Below are 17,297 nucleotides of genomic sequence, written 5' to 3'. Positions count from 1 at the left end.
ACGTTTCCAATCGCACGCTGTTGATGTAAGAGATATTTTTTTAAATACATGTATTGACGTATTTTGCAACATTGTAAAACTCACTTCTTCTGGAAGGTATTTTTGGTAGATTCTTTGGGATTTTTCTGTGTAGACCAGCATGTCTTCTGCAGATAGAGACATTGCTGTGTCCTCCTTCATATCTTAGGCTTTGGGTTTATTTTCTTGCCTTGTAATAATGTTCAGTAGGTGTGGCGACAACAGACATCCTTGCCTTGTTCCTGGTCTCGGGCACACCTTTCACCTTTTCACCATGAAGGATGGTGTTCATGTACACATTTTTTGTTCATGAAATTCTTTTGTATTCCTAGTTTGCTCGGTTTTTTTTTCTTCTTCTTTTAACACGAGTGAATGTTGAGTTTTGTCAAATGCATTTTCTACATCTATTCAGATATTCTGTGGTCTGTAGATAAGGTGAGTTAGATCATTGGCCTTTGGGTGCTGAACTAACCCTGCGTGGCCAGGATGAAGGTCACCTGCTTCTCATGTGCGTACCCCCTTTGTCTGTGTCGTCGGATTTGATCTGCTCACGTGTTGTTGAGAATTTCTGTGCCCTTGCTGATGACAGAGATTTGTGTGTCATTTTCTTGTATTGTAACGTCTCTGTAGCTGTAGCGTCAGAGTCGGGCTTGTCTCTGAGAATGGATTGGGAGGGAGAGGTTTCTTCCTCTTGAATTTTCTGAAAAGTTTGGTATGGTTATTTTTCCCCTTAAATGTTGTGTGGAATTCACTAGTGAAATACGTTTTCTTTGCAGGAAGGCTTTTAATTACACATTCAATTTATTTTTACCTGAGGTGTAATTGACATGTAACGTTAATATTAGTTCCACAAGATCAAGTTCTTTAACAGATATGGGGCCAATCAGGTTATTCGTTCTTCTGAAATGAGCTTTAGTGGTTTACGTCTTTTTAAAAAGTTGCCTTTTTTATCTTAGTTCTCAGACTGTGTCTGTGGGATCCTAGGTGGCTGTTCTCTGTCTTATTCTAGACTTTGGCAATTTGTGTCTTTTTCCTGATCAGTTTGGCTGGAAGTTTATCAATTGTATGATTTTTTTCAAATAACCAGAATTTGGTTACATTTTTTTTCTTCTTTTTCCTGTTCCCCATTTCATTGATTTCTGTTCTTTCTCATTTCCGTTCTTCTTTCTAATTTGAATTTGATTTGCTCTCGTCTAGTTTTTTAAGGTAGGAGCTGAGGTCATTGATCGGAAACCACTTCTGCTGTTGTATTGTGATTTAACTCAGTGTGGATTCACCGAGTACCTCCATGTGTGATTCTTGGGAGGTGCTTTGGGAAACACTGAGCTAGGAAAGGACTCCATAGTCTTTAGGAGGCTGGATGCATTTTTGAAAGCGAAATGGTTTCCCTCAAATATCAGTTCAGGCTCTGGTTACATTTACAGGTTCTTAGAGATCGAGGTCGTCATACGTTGTTACAGTTCTTTAGTCGGCAGGGTGAGGAGGATTCAGTGAGGCAGAAGGGAGGCGTGGTCGGATCACGGCTGGCGAGCATCTTAGAGGCGATCAAGCCCAACCCCTTACTGCACGGATGGGGAAACTGAGGCGCACAGCCAGCACAAGACCAGACAGACGAACATCAAGGACAGAGAAGTCTGGCGAGCAGAGCTGGCTCGGGCTGCGGCGGTGAGAAGCACAGGAAATGAAGTACGGGGCAGATTGGAACAGTAGGTGGTGGTTGTGAGGGTCTCCGGTTTCGAACAACGATAGCAAGTGTGTACAGATGCCCGAAGGGAGCCGTCCTGAGTTAATTCGGAGGCAGGTGAGTTTTGGTTAGTTTTTGTATGTGTGCACTGCTTCAGAAAAGCCGTAAGAAACTTGGTGTGGTGGGGTTCTCTGGAAGTTGCTCAGACCTGGAGAATTTAGGGCTCTGGGGGCTCCTATTTACAGTGAATAAATACGGATTTGTTAAAAACCTAGCCGCATGGGTGAAGAACGCGGGAAGAGCAGGGCATCAGTGGCGCATTTATAGATGCGGAGTCAGTTCGCGGCAGAGTGGGAACCAGGGCACAAGCTTGCAGAGCCCAGGGCGGCACCGGGCACTGACTTTGAGCCACCGAAGGTGCTGGCGTAGGGAAGCGAGCCGGATCTCACGCAGCACCGCCTCGTGGGCAGGCACTGGCGGTATCGTGTGTCGAACTCCAGAATATGGCCGGTGGAAAGGAGGACGCATCGAGGAACCAGAGGGGCCCCAACTGAGCTGAGCACGGAAGGACACGTGGGGACACACGGTGGCCGTGGGCCTGGGGCAGCGCGTGGAAGGAAGGGCATGTCATGACCCCTGCGAGAGCAGACCAGTAAAGGAGGCAGGGGTCAGCCTCGTCCTGTGAACGTGGCCTGCGCAGCCGGAGGGAGGGATAGGGCGGTGGTCAGGGGCCGTTCCCAGTTCAGTGAGACTTGAGGCACTGGGCAGTAACACGCTCTTTGTAGAACTCAGTTTATACACAGAGTGTACGAATGGGTTAGTTTATTTTAATAATACCGTGACATTTCTCTTTGACAAAAGCTACTTATGCCGGCGGGGGGGTGCTTGGGGGGGCTTGTGGGTTAAGCAGCTGACTCTTGATGTTAGCTCAGGTCTTGGTCTCAGGGTCGTGAGTTCAAGCCCCACGCTGGGCGTGAAGACTACCTTAAAAAAAAAAAAAAAATGCTGTCTGTGCCTGACCTACTGTGAGACCCTTATTGGGTCCTGATGTAGCCACCCAAGGGCAAGCAGCCTCTGCATAGGAGTGACGAAAGATCTACCTGGGCCGGTCCCTGCGAGCACAGGCCCGGGTCGTCACCCCTCAGCGGCTGCGGGACCTGGGTGGATTACCTGACCCCCTCCAGGAGCATTTTCTCACCTGCAAAAATGGATATCCACGCACATAAATGATTAGAAATCATACATCCCACGCTGGGGGGCCGGGAGGGGGCCTGTCCGTGGGCTCGCTGTGGGTTTGAATGTCACCTTCTCATTCGAAAAGATTTAGGTCGTTCGTCACTTTAATGTCGTGTGCGATTCTGCTTCTGCTGTACGTTGTTTTGTTATTTTTGGTGCCTCTACCATCGCGACCTGAGACGCTGGTTACGCTTCATTTAGATGTCTGTCCACCTTCAGCCTTCCCCACTCAGGGTTTGATTTTTTTCTCTCTCTTTTTCTAATAACGATTCCTCCCTAGTTGTGAGTGTTCTCGAAGCCTTTCTGAAACCTCACCCTGCCATCGGAGTCACCTGGGCAACTTACTGAAACAGGGAATTTCAATCCCAACCCCCTGAAAATGATCCCGTGAGGGAGGGGCCCTGGGGGACACGTTTTTTATAAGGTTCCCCAGGTGAAGCCGTTATGCACACGGCTTGGGCGTCAAGGTTGATTAGGCACATAAAGCCTCCGAAGCCGGGCTGTTATTCCCACCCCCCCCACCCCTCCCCCCAAAGATCTGGCCTTGTAAGGCAAAACAAGGGTGACTGGATTTAGGGCCCTGTAAGGGTTGGGGAAGCAGCGGGGCAGGAGCGGAGTTACTAATACTCTGTGGGCCGTTACTGCAACGTTATTGTATCAAGTGTTTAAAACACCAGGCAAATGGTCACTTTCTTTTTTTTGTTTGTTTTGTTTTGTTTTCTAGATCGTGAGGACCAGTCAATTCTTTGCACGTAAGTAAATTTCAAACGTTCGGACTTGTTTTCGATTCTGTTGGAAACTAAAGCAATTGGGGGAGGGGGTGGGGGGTGCAGAGTAGTAATTTTAAGAATTTGACGTAAACCTTGGCAGTTACCATTTTAAGACTAAGATGATGTGAGTTGTGTAAATTGGGGGTTCACTGTTTGGCCGTCAAACCAGGCCTTTCCCACGTTTCTCAGCGTTGATCTGTGACACTTCGGGCTTGAGTTTATATGTGTGCCTGTTGGGCTACTGGACATTTTACCCGGTGAACATTACCGACGGTCGTGGGCCTTGTGTGCTGAGTGCTAGAGAGTCGGAATTGGACGAAGCCGTATCCACAGCAGGACACCATTAGATCTGCTTAGAAAAGGATTGTTAGGAAGACCGGACTGGCTGCGGTGTGGATGGCAGATGGACTGGAAGACCGGTGGGGAGGCTGTTGGGAGTTGCAGGCGAGAGGCAGTGACCTCAGGCAGAGGTGTGACCGCATCCGGAGCCGAGCAAGGAGCCGAGCAAGGAGACCCGCTCAGTGAGGAGGGGGAGTTAGTGAAAGGGTCCTCACAGCCTCAGTGGGGTCATTTGCTGTGCTGCGCGCCTGAATGTGGAGCTCAGGAGAGGGCTGCTCCAGGCGCCGAGACCTGACCCATCCGCGCAGCCCTGTAAAAGGAGGGGAGCGAAGGCCGGGTGTGGAGCCTTGAGGAAAAAGTACATTCAGGGGTCGGGCGGAGGTCAGCGAGGCTGAGGGGGCAGAGTGAGCCCCACGGAGACAGGTGCATCGGGTGTGACCAGGGCCAAGAGAGAGGCCGGGCCAGGTGCACTTGAATGATGGGGAAGTGGAAAAGTTAAAACCGAAAGCCTCCGGTGTAGGCCTGCTCTCCGAAACAGAGTGAAGGCTGGTGGGCAGGTCAGCGGTGGAGAGTTCTCTGTGCGAGAGAGTAAATGCTGATGAGAGACCCGGGGGGCTGGAAATCCAGGAGGTTCTCCTCGGACGGCTTCTCTTCTATGAAGCGGCAAGTCCGGGATCTAATGCGGGGACAGCGGTCGGAGCAGCTGACACGGGTCTGTGGGTCGCATACGTTTTCTCCCGGCGGGGCTTAGCCTTTGGGTTCTACAAGTTAGCTTTTCCTGAGCAGCAAACCACCCTGAAACTTGACGGCTTAAAATACCCTTCCCAGCAACTGGGTCGGGCTCCTCTGGGTGGATCTGGGTCAGGCCGAGCAGCCCAGCTGGGCTGGCCCTGCACCTGTGCAGGTGTGTGTGTCGGGGGGGGGGGGGGGGGGGGCGCTTGTGGCCGAGTGCTCTGCTCTCACCTCTGCATCCCCTCTCATTCTCCAGCGGGCCGACCCCGGCTTTTCACGGGGCGGCAAGGTTCTGGGAGTAGCAGATGGGCGCATTGTTCAAGTGCCTGCTTGCGTCCTGTGTGCTGCCTTCCCACTCCCATGTGAGACATGCGGCCCAGGCCAGAGTCAGGGTGGGAGACGACAGGGAGCAGAGAGAACGAGGCGCGAGACAGTCGGGGCCCTTGTTGTGGACCATCTACCAGCAGAGCGCCGGACTCGAACCAGGTCCAGTCCGTCAAAAGGGGAGCGATGGCCGGTTCGGCCAGCGGGGACCAGTGGAGCCAGAGAATCGAGAATATTGGCAGGAGAAGCTACCGCCGTGGACAATGGAACGGCGGCACAGGGGAGGGGGTGGCTGGGAGGAAGCAGAGCGGTCGGGCACGAGCGCTGGGGTCCGGAGGGATCGAAGATTAACGTTCGGGATACTGGTGTGTGCACAGGAAGGGCGGGCGGTGTGGCCACAGGCGTGAGTAGCTGGGGAGGGAGGAGGGGTCCCAGGGGCCGGGGCGTGGGATGTCACACGCACACATCACGGAGCGTGTAGCGCCAGCCATTCATAACGCGGCATGATTTCACCTAGAGGGTGTCCTTCGTCCCAAGATCGTCTCCCTCCCAGTTTTTTGGGAATAAAAAGTGCTTTCTTTTTTGAAACAAGACTGGAAGTTTTTGTTTTTAATGACCTTACTGGAGGAGATAAAGCCGATGCTGTGACCTCAGGAGGGGTGGGGCAGGGCGGGGGCTTTGTCTGGAAACAGCATCATGGTAAGTGAGGAGGATGCCACTGACTTTCTTCCAGACGTGGGTCTGGGGCAGGGTTGGGGGGGCGGGGAGACCAGGGTGGTCCTCCCCTGAGAGGGCTGCCTGGGAGTGGTTGGGGACGGCGGGGGGGGGGGGGGGGGGAACTAGGGCATTCAGGAAACCAGCCAGAGGAGGGAGCAGAGCACTCGAGGAAGAGGTGGGCAGTGTGGGTGACTTGCTTCCTCTGGAATGGGGGTCCCAGAGTGTGCAGAGGAAAGGGGGGAGCAGAAAATAAGGGGGTTTGGGAGCAGGAGAAAGCGCGAGCAGACCTAAGTGACCAGAGGAGCCAACGTCTTGGGCGTGAACACAGACAAGGATGGCAGGGCTGTGAGCCTGAGGGACCCCTAGACTCCGTCTCTCGGGGGCGGGCGGCAGGGTGGCGGAAGGGGGAGGGGACTTGGGTCTCTGCAGGCGGCGCCCGCGGCTGGTACGTACTGGCTTCCGGTGGATTCTTAGCTCAGGTGGGCAGGTGCCCACCGGCTTAGTTTCTAGACCCTGTTCCTTCTCACGATCCCTGGCGGCTTCTTGAAGAAGCCCGGTGCCGGCTGCACCAGGGTGGTCCAGCGCAGCCTCCAGGTGTGGAGGAAGGCAGGTGAGAAATGCACCAGGCAGTTTCCAAGGATTTGGTGTTACCGGAGCGTATGGTGTGAAGCAGAGAACCGATGGCAGCTTGAACTCAACATACTGCAAAATTGACCTTCGTGCCTGTGTGGACGGGATGCGTCGCCCAGCGTCCTTACTTGTCTCATCAGCTTTTAGGACTCTAGGCCCCAAGAGCTTACAGTGTCCCCTCCTTCTCTCAGGCCCCCGTTTCTAGTCACGTTGTTGGACATTTCTGTCTTGTCCTAGCCGGTCCCACACCTAATATCTGGCCCATTTTAGTGGATCCTGGCTGACTTCTGTGCCTTCCCTCCAGAGAGCAAATATGCCCAAATTGGGGCACTTGAGTGGCTCAGATGGTTATTTCAGCTCTGGTCATGATCTTACGGTTCATGGGTTCGAGCCCCTGAGTCTGGCTCTGCGCTGACAGCACAGATTCTCTCTCTCTCTCTCTCTCTCTCTCTCTCTCTCTGCCCCTCCCCTGCTCTCGCTTTCTGTCTCTCAAATAAATAAAAAAAGAACTTAAAAAAAAAAAAGGAACATGCCAAAATTGGAACCCCCCTACACAGTAAGGTCCAACCCACATTGATTTTTCTCTCATCGGGCCCTTTTTTTTGTATATACTGCAGTTCTTGTCTACTTATTTCTGTCCTGTGTATCTTGTTTTGCAATTTATTAAGGTAGGAACCCTGACTTACCGTGACTGCTTTTTAATAATCCCTGAGAACCTGGCATGGTGTTCTGAACATAGTATCTACTTAGGAAATAGATAAAATTTCAAACAAAAGAATGAAATCTCTTAATGAAGGAGGAACCAAGACAACGGACTAAAGAACAGATTAAGAACTTTTAGGAACTGGTGATCCTATATGTTTTCAAAGGAAAAAACCTTTCTGGCATCATTTTTAAGAGGCATTTTACTTTGAAACTTAAAACTCATATGGATGTAGAATGGTGTATTGCCCCCATGAACCCATCACCCAGCTTCAGTGATCTTAATTTTTTTTTTTTTAATGTTTATTTTTGAGAGACAGAGCATAAGTGAGGAGGGGCAGACAGAGAGGGAGACACAGAATCGGAAGCAGGCTCCAGGCTCTAAGCTGTCAGCACAGCTGACGCGGGGCTCGAACCCATGAACCGTGAGATCATGACCTGAGCCGAGGTCGGAAGCTTAGCTGACTGAGCCACCCAGGCGCCCCTCAATGATTTTAAAGTGTTTACCACATTTCCTTCATTTTTTCCCTTTTTTAAACTTTTGCTGATGCATTTCTGCCAGTTTTTGTGTTTAAAAAATTCAAACCTATAAAGTGGAAAGAACGATGCCTTAAATGGCTTATATACCTTTCACTCTGAATTCTCTGCGCACACAAACAACTTTTATAAGTAACCATTTTACGAGTCAGTTGCAGACCTCCTGACACCTTGAGATACCTCAGCAGGTGTCTCCCAAGGACGAGGGTGTTCCCACGGGACCGCAGACCGCTAGCTCGCTTAGACCAACGTCCGTTCCATCCTGTCTACTGCAGAGTCTGTGTTTGATTTTCTGTGCTATTTCTCAACCTATTTTTTGTAACTTTTAAAATCGATGATCCTGTCGAGGCTCACTCCTTGCGTTAGTTAGGTCTCTTCAATTCGGTATTTTGGAATAGTCTCACTTTTCTTGCTTTTTTTTTTTCCTCCATTGGCTTGTATTCTCCAAAAGAGCCAGTTACTTAGAACCTGATCTGCAAGCGTCTTTTAAAGATTATCCATTGCAGGGGCCCCTGGGTGCCTCAGTCGATTAAGCAGCCAACTCTGTGATTCTCACAGTTAGTGAGACTGAGCCCCACGTCAGGCTCTGCGCTGACAGCACAGAGCCTGCTTGGGATTCTCTCTCTGCCTCTTTCTCTCTCTCTCTCTCTCTCAAAATAAATAAATACACTTAAAAAAAAATCTTTAGGGGCACCTGGGTGAGTGTCCGACTCTTAATTTCAGCTCAGAAATTCCGCACGGTTTGTGAGTTTGAGCCCCACATCAGGTTCCATGCTGACAGCTCAGAGTCTGCATGGGATTCTCTCTCTCTGCCCCTCCCCTGCTCGTGTGCTCTCTCTCTCTCTCTCTCTCTCTCTCAAAATAAATAAACTTAAAACTTTAAAAAAAGAAAACGGTTATCCATCGCAATGCAATTTTGACACGGATTACCCAGGGTGCACTCCCCCACACAGGGCCCTCACTGCAGACCCCAGCCTTAGGGGGTCCCAGGCTACCTGTACCTCTGACCAGCTGGCTATACATTTGGGGGTTGCTACCCCCTTGGATTTGACACTTCACTAGGATGACAAATCAGAGCCAACCAAGAGAAGAGACCGCGAGGGTGAAGTCTTGGAAGGTCCCCAATGTAAAGCTTCGTCTCCTCTGGCTCTTCCCCTCCCCCCCCCCCAGCGTGTTGTCATTGCTTGTCCCCAACCAGGAAGCTCACCCAAGCTTTAGAGCCCAGAATTTTGGGGTTTCATTAGTAGGCACGATTGATTGAATCGTTGGCCATGCGATTGAATTCAGTCTCCAGCCCCTCTCCCCTCCCAGGATGTTGGGCTGGTTTCACATGGCTCACATGCCCAAAGTTATAACCATTTGCTTGGTCTTCCAATTATGGCCAGTGCCCGTCCTGGAACACCGTGAGTCACCTCATTAGCACAAGCTCTCTGGGCCCACCATGAATGACAGAGACTTTCCAAGGACTCACCAGGAGACAGAGACCAGGCTGATTGTCTATTGTGCAGCATCTGTTAATAGTCACACAGGAATCTAGGCATCGGAACCCCACCAGATGTGTAGGAGAGGTGAGCTACAGCCTGCTTGTGGGCCAGCGAAGAAGAGAATCCGTGTGTCGTCTGTCTGCAGTGTCGGGACGGCAACCCCACGAACAGTAAGCAGGGAGCCAGGTGCGAGACCTCTCCTCCTTGACTGGGTGGTTTGGGAGCTTGGGTGACCATGCTCGACGAGGCTCTGTGTAATGTCTGGAAGCAGGAGACACTCGGGATGACCGCTGTGGACTTAATGAAAGCTTAGCGAACGCTAATTGACTTTTGTCACCCAGAGTGCCCTCTGTGGGCACTTGTAATTAGTATCATTTTAGACTCGTTTGTCATCAATTAATAGGTTTGGATTTAGGAGCTGAGGCTCCTAGTCTGGTTTTCTCTTCTTGAGCACAGAGTAGCCATCAGCAAGTACCTTCTCTTTTCTTCTAACTTTTCCAAGCATCTTATTGTGGATATTTCCAAACCTAAAGCAAAATGGGAAGAATTTTGAATCCAGGATCCTAGACCTACCACCTAGATTCTACCAGTAATATTTTACTGTATTCTGTGATACATTGACCTGCTCAACCTTCTGTCCATGCATCAATCCATTTTCTTGTTTGTGTTGAGAGGAGATTTTTCCTTTCCCACCTCGCGTCCAGCACCCGGGGATTGCAAATTAATTGGCCGTAGAGTAACAGGAGAAAAGACTTCTATATTCTGTACTAAACTTGACGGAAAAGGAGGACAAAGGCTTCAAGGAGAGAGCATGAAGGATTCTGTCGGGCTTCATGATGCTAACAGCTGAATTTGCACTTCCTGGTCTGTCTGAATTTGCACTTCTTGGTCTGTCTTTTTCCAATCCAGAGACTCCCTGGGATGATGGTCAGTGGCAGGTGTATTTTCAGGAGGCTCTGCTTAAGGTTAGATCCTGTTTCCTTCTGTGGCTGCTGATTAGAAATAAAGCAATTTTTATGCCACTTTGATGGGCTATCAGTCCCTTCCTTTGATTTATCTCAAGTTCAAGTGTAGATATCCGCACACTTCCCCTGAAACACTGCAGTGTAGGTAACGCTAACTAAAGCCCAATATTTATATCTTTATCTTTGGAGACATGATTTGCACGTGATGAAATACACGAGGCTTAAATCTGCTTCTGCTGAGTTATTCGTATCGTCTGAACCTCTGTCAAGATGGAGAACGTTACCGTCGCCCTGGAAGAAAGTTCCCTGGCAAATCCCCACCCCCACCTCTTTCAGCCTCTTTCAGGCTTTCTTTGTTCTTGGATACCACTGGTTGTGATATTTAATAACCCGTTTCTTGTTCATATCTACTATAAGCTACATTGTGACTTGAGAAATACAAAAATGGGAAACAATGTATCTCAGATCTGAGAGGCTAGGAGATGTTCCGTAGCATGTTCTGTGGTGCCTTTGAGTGTCCACCACGTAAAGAAGTCCAAGGGCGTGTAACTGGCATCCTTTCAAATTTAGCACCCAGCCAAGCTGGTTAAGTTTCCTACGTGAGATTAACTAGTCAATTTTACGTAATAGTTATTTTATGTTGAGTCCTTCTGTGTACATAGTATCCCAGAGAAAAACACAGGTGGAAGCAACATTTTTTTTTTTTATCTACTACCTAGGTGGTTTGATAGCCACTCTTTAACCTTTACTGTTTTAGTCATTTACTCTGAACTTACTTTTCCACCAAAAGGATGAACATCTTAACTTCCCCTCTGGCCTCATCTGCCTACAACCACCTGGCCAGCCTTTTTCTGTGCGGACTCAGGCCGGGCATTGTGGGCTCCCAGTTAAGCGTCTACCCCCCGTGTGCTCATTGTTCTCACGTCCTGCCATGTTCCGTAGTAAAGACACTCAGGGTCTCCTTTATCCTGAGAAAGCCATGCGCTTGGATCCCACGTAATTGGAGGTGAGATCCTATCAAGAGTGTTTCGTCAACGTGACTCTCTTCTCATTAGAATTAAAATTCACACTGCAGCCACGTGGGTGAGGAAATGATTCTGCCCTCTAAGCTCCGTTTTTAGAGAGTAATTTGTTTACATGTATGACTTCCTAACTGCTGGTTAACTCAAGTTTTTCTCCTTTTACGTGTATTTGGCAACGTAACCATTATAAAACCGTGGTTGCCCAACACTAGCCTTCCATCAGGATGTGATGAGACTTTTTTCTTTTTTTTTTTCCTAAAGACTTTTTTTTTTTTTATAACTTTTTTTAACATTTATTTCTTTTAGAGAGAGAGAGACACACACACACACTGAGAGCAGGGGAGGGGCAGAGAGAGAGGGAGACACAGAATCCGAAGCAGGCTCCAGGCTCTGAGTTGTCAGCACAGAGCCCGACGTGGGGCTCGAACCCACAGACTGTGAGATCATGACCTGAGCCGAAGTCGAATGCTTAACCGACTGAGCCACCCAGGCACCCTGACTTTTTTCTTACTGTTAAGGAATTTCATGTGTCCTATACAAATACACTAGGTGGTGCTGACCGAGCCCGCCTAGATTTAAAACAATTAGTTCTTGCCTAGGAGTAACCTGTGTTAAGAATTTAAGATCAGCAAATTGGTAGAATTGATTAAATAGCTAAAACCCCAAAATTCAGTCAACTGATCTTTGACAGAGGCTCGCAGGTAACATCATGGGGCAGAGAGAGGCCCTTTAATAAACGGTGCTGGACAACTGGACAGCCACATGTGAAAAAAGAAATGTAGACACAGCCTTTACACCCTTCGCAGAATGAACTAGAAAACGGATCATAGACCTAAACGTAAAACCCAAACTATAAAACTCGTATACGACAGGAGGAAATGTGGAGGCCCCTGGCTCTGGTGATGCTTTTTCTGATATTTAAAGACGTGACCCATGTCTAGTCCTTCAGACTAAAGACATGACCCGTGAAAGAAACAATAAGCTGGACTTCATTAATATTAAAGAAGCTTCTGCTCTCGAAAGGACAACGTCAAGAGAATGAAAACGTGAGCTAAAGACTGGGAGAAAATATTTTCAAAAGGCACGTCGGGTAAAGGACTGTTACCCAAGATGTACCAGAAATATGTAAAATAAGAAAACAAACAACCTCATTAAAAAATGGTGCAGAGACCTCAGCACATGACGTGGATGGCGAAGCAGTGCACGAAAAGATGCCCCACGTCACATACTAGCCGCACACACCCGCTAGAACGGCCAGAGTCTGCGGCGGCGACAACGCCAAATGCTGGCGAGGGCGTGGAGTGACAGGAACGGTCATTCGTCTCTGGTGGGAAAGCGAAACGGCGCAGCTTTGGAAGGCAGTGTGGTGGTTTCTTGCAAAGCCAGGCGTACTCAGCAGGATCCACCGGGCACACGCCTTAGCGTTTCCCCATCGGAATAAAACTTAGGTCTGCACGAAAACCTGCTTCGTACACAATCACCCGAACTAGGACGCAACCAGGATGCCCTCCAGCAGGTGAATGGATAAAGTGGTCCATCCAGACGCTGGAATGTGATCCAGCACTAAAAAAGAAATGAGCTCTCAAGCCTCAAAAAGACACCGAGGAACCCCAGATGCGTATTAGTAAGTGAAAGCAGCCACTCCGAGAAGTTCCAACTATATGACATTCTGGAAAAGGCAAAAGCATGGAGACAGTGAGTAGATGAGCGGGTGCCGGGGGTGTGGGAAGGGAGGGGCGATGACTACAGGCAGAGCACAGAGGAACTTGATCGTCCTTTGCATGATATTCTAGTAGTAGGTACGAGTCATCACGTGTTTGTCCAAACCCATAGAATGTACCACAAACACCTGGAGTGGAGTGAACCTTCACGTAAACTGTGAACTCTGGGTGATTACGATGTCCCGTTTCAGTGATGTTGATAATAGAGGGGACTATGCGTGTGTGGGCACAAGGGTATATGGGAAATTTCTGCCTTTCTCGATTTTGTTGTAAGTCTAAAACTGCTTTAAAAACAAAGTTAAAAAACCCCCACACATCTAAGGCGACAGTGCGGTATACACTTGAAAAGCCATTGTGTTGTCAGTGGAAGTCTGGTATTCTCTCTTGTCTCCCGTGAACTAGCTCCACGACCCCACAGCCAGCTTCTCTGGACCACAGTGTGCTCTTTGTGCCCTCTTTAGAAGACCCTTTGTCTTAGAAATGCTCAAGTCTTAAAACTGTGGGAAGTTTTGGATTATTGTAGGTGCATCTCAATGGGAGCTAAATTATGGGGGAAAGAAGTATGCAAATCAGCTTGTGAATGGAAGTTTAAAATGTTCTTGGCAAATACGCCAGGAAAGGGCACTAGCCTCTTTGCAAGTGTTAGCGCCATTAATCTTTGCAGTAGCCCCGTTAGCCCCAATTACGTGTCCCGTTATCCTCGGCTGACCCTGCCTGGTGTTAGCGCGATGGAGGACCTGAACTCAAGCCCTTCTTCTTTTTTTTCTTTAAAGTATATTTATTTTGAGAAAGAGAGTAAGCCAGGGAGGGGCAGAGAGAAAGAGAGAGAGAATCCCATGCAGACTCTGAGCTGTCAGCACGGAGCCTGATGTGGGGCTCGAACTCATGAACCATGAGATCATGACCTGAGCCGAAAGCAAGAGTCGGATGGTTAACCAACTGAGCCACCCAGGGACCCCGAACCCAAGCCCTTCTTGACCATAAAACCTCTGCTCTTGCTAATAAGCTGCTTTCTAACAGAACAGAGCTTTGGAACTACAGGAAAACATCAGCTAGTGTGTGGGCGGCGGGGGGGTGGGGGGAGGTACATGTGTTGTTGGTTTTCAGATGGAGGTCATCTGAAGCAAGAATTTCAGGCAGAGGGTGTTTTTGAAACTAGATTGGATTTGATGTCACAAACATCCAGAGAGAATAAACACAGAAGCAGTTAAGATCTGGGGGAGGAGTCTCTCGCTGGAGAAATGTACCCGTGGTCCAGAAGGAACTCCAAGAAAGAGCCCACAATGGATCACGTGGTCGTGGTCCATCCCCCTGCTTCTCAGTACTGTTGGTTTTGACATTTTGTTTTGGATGGCACGCCTCTTTGAGAAGCCAGTGAAAGCCACAGACCTCTCTAGAACACTCGAACACCTCCAGCCTAGAGGCACCCCGGGTCTTATGTGTCCCGATGTCCTGCGCAGGACACAGGGCACCCCCCTCCCCCCAGCAGGCTCCTGGCTGTGCCGCGTGTGTCGTTGGCCTCGTACTTGCACCCCATGGGCCGGCAGCGAAGCCTGTGGCATCTCCAGGGTAGGGCTGCTTCGTCGGTACATACCGTTCGTGGGCGGAAATGAGGTCAGATCCTCGTGTCTGTCCTCCTCGCTCTTCGAGGTCGTGTTCTGTGCTCTCCTCCCTGAGGACTCTCCTGACCCCTCTGAGTTCCGTCACATCTTCACTTGTGTTCAAGCCGCTTTTATTCCTCCACTTCTGGCCGGGACAAAGGTGCCGCTCGTTCCCCTTTATAAAAAGTTGTTTCCAAGAATTCTGTGCTGTGGATCCTGCCTCCTCTTTCACAAACACATTCGGGTTCCTTTTTTTCTCTTTTTCATACTTCTGTGGATACCCTCGTCTTCATCGTTGCTGTTAGCACTCTTGCCACTGAGGGAGACCCCTTTCGGCCGGGGCAGCGCTAGGCTCCTTCCGTGGACTTAACCGGAGCTAGAAAGGGGTAGACAGGATTTGAACGTAGGGTAGGTCATTTTCATACCATAAGCCACATTCTTAACCATTACGCTAGCGTTATAGAGTCATAAAATAATTCGGAGTCCAGAAACTCAAGGTACTTTGTGAACGGTGGGTGAAGGGTGCACAGTAATGGGTGATGTTCACGGGATACAAGTTATGTGCCTTAGATGAACTGTATTTTTTCTTCACAGCAAGTCTTCCATGTGAGAAGCTACCGTCCACATTTGAAAATTTTTTAATTCTATTTATTTTGAGAGAGAGAGACAGCAGGGGAGGGGCAGAGAGAGGGAGAGAAAGAATGAGGAAGAATCCCAAGCAGGCTCCGCACTGTCAGCGTGGAGCCCGACGCGGGGCTTGAACTCGTGAACCGCAAGATCGTGACCTGAGCTGAAAGCAAGAGTCCAGTGCTTACCCGAGTGAGCCTCCCAGGCGCCCCGCTACTGTCCACATTTTAAGACAGGGAATAGGAGGTTCCCCACCTCCCCTCTTGGGACCTCAGTAGTGAGGTATTGGAATACATTCGTCTTTGCAGTGATAGTTTCTATGTCAGAGTTACCTTAGACCCGAAGTAGAAAAAATGTGGCAGAGTTTATATAAGCAGTTGAGAGGCACAGCCCGGGGAGTGTGACCGGGAAGGAACAAAATGCTTTAAGGACACACCGAAGCCTGTCCAATAGAGAGGAGTTTGTGGAGAAACCACAGAGGCAAGACTTAGCTGAAAAGGAACAATCATAAGTATTTTCGAGACAAGTAATGATCACTCTAAACGAGAGGCTCATTTCTGGGCGTAAGAGAAAAGTTATTTGTTTGAAAACAGCCGCCAGCATCATGATTAGCCTTGAAGCACTAAGTATTTTAAACAAAGTTAACCAAACAGAGAAAACCACTATCCTAGCTATTGAGCAATTATGCTTGAATAAAATCCAGATTCTTTGCCGTGACTTGGGGCACCCCCCCGACCCCCGTCCCTGCTGCATCCGGAGCCCCCGCGGTTCTCTGCCTCGCTGGTTGCCTCAGCTCCTACACCAGCCCCGTTCCTGGCAAAGATACTCCTTTGTGTTTGGGTCTCCATCCCCCCGCCCCAAACACGGTGCCCCCGGATTTCACTGGTCTGTTCTCCCCCATTTTGGAGGCTCCCCCAACCATCGAGTCTCCAGGAAAGTGTCCTCTGCTCCTCTCTGCCTCCTCCCCAACCCCAGCTGCCTCCTTGTTGCCCTCATGGCGTCCCTCATGTCTTACGCTTCTCTTATTTGTTTTTTGTGGTTTATTTTACGTCTTTGCCCCTGAACTTGAGCTCCCCGAGGACGCAGACTTTGTTCACCGCTCTAGCTCTTGCCCTTAGAAGAATGCCTAGCCTGGGTGGCTCAGTCGGTTAAGCGTCCGACTTCGGCTCAGGTCATGATCTTGAGGTTTGTGAGTTCGAGCCCCGTGTCGGGCTCTGTGCTGACAGCTTGGAGCCTGGAGCCTGCTTCGGATTCTGTGTCTCCCTCTCTCTCTCCTCCTCCCCCACTTGTGCTCTGTCTCTCCATCAAAATTAAATTAAAAATGTAAAAAAAAAAAAAAAACAATTAAAAAAAAAAGAAGAAGAATGCCCAGTACACAGGGGTTGATTTGTATTTATTGAATGAGTGAATTAAAATGTATTACCTTATCCAGGTGCCAGCGGTAGCCAGGTAGAAGGTAAAGGACGTTAATAGCAGGAATAAAAAATATAAAAGGGAGCCTAGGAATAAACTTAAAACATGTGCAGGACCTGTATTCATTTATTCATTGGTATTTACGGAGCCCCTACTGTGCTGGGCACCAGGATTTCAAAGATGTAGAAGACCAACACAGTCCTTGATAGTTGCGAGCATAGAAAACACAAAATTTACCCAAGAGACAGAACACCTTTTCCCATTAAAAAAAAAAAGTATGTTAATGTTACTTAATTCAAAATTCTGTCTCTTGTTTTTTTATTTATTGGGCAAGAAATGAGTGAGGCGTGACAAAACAATTATCTGAAGTTTATCTGAAAGAATAAACTTCAGAGACAACTTGATTTTTTTTTTTAAGTGTATTTATTTTGAGAGAGATAAGTGAGAGCAGGGGAAGGACAGAGAGAGAGAATCCCAAGCAGACTCCACACTATCAGCACAGAGCCCGACGTGGGGCTCGAACCTACAAACTGTGAGATTGTGACCCAAGCCTAAGTTGGGGCGTTTAACCAACCGAGACCCCCCGGTGCTCCCAGTTCCTCCACTTTACAAATGGTGGCATGGAGGCCCGGAGGAGACCATTTCCTTCCTCAAAGCCATACAACTAGTTGGTCAGTGGGGCTCCCTTTACCCATTGCCTCTTCAGTTGAGATTGTAGGTGTCTGGGTGCAGAGAAAATAATGCAGCCAGTAAACCCACTGACATACTTAAGTTG

At 49.0% G+C, this 17,297-nt stretch overlaps 1 protein-coding gene across 5 annotated transcripts in view; it reads left to right on the top strand.

Annotated features, from left to right (window-relative positions):
• MYH10 (myosin heavy chain 10) overlaps positions 1-17,297 on the top strand; it is a 130,670-nt gene that overhangs the window by 26,603 nt on the left and 86,770 nt on the right. For all 5 annotated transcript variants that reach the window (XM_042915177.1, XM_042915178.1, XM_042915179.1 and 2 more), the window contains one exon: positions 3,663-3,690. In XM_042915177.1, the coding sequence (XP_042771111.1) occupies positions 3,663-3,690 (28 nt within the window). The remainder of the gene's footprint in view (positions 1-3,662; positions 3,691-17,297) is intronic.

The sequence above is a fragment of the Panthera leo genome, chromosome E1 (assembly GCF_018350215.1).
Source record: "Panthera leo isolate Ple1 chromosome E1, P.leo_Ple1_pat1.1, whole genome shotgun sequence".
In the NCBI taxonomy this organism is placed as follows: Eukaryota; Metazoa; Chordata; class Mammalia; order Carnivora; family Felidae; genus Panthera; species Panthera leo.
The sequence above is the reverse complement of the archived record's forward strand: the minus strand, read 5'-3'. Positions and strand labels throughout refer to the sequence as shown.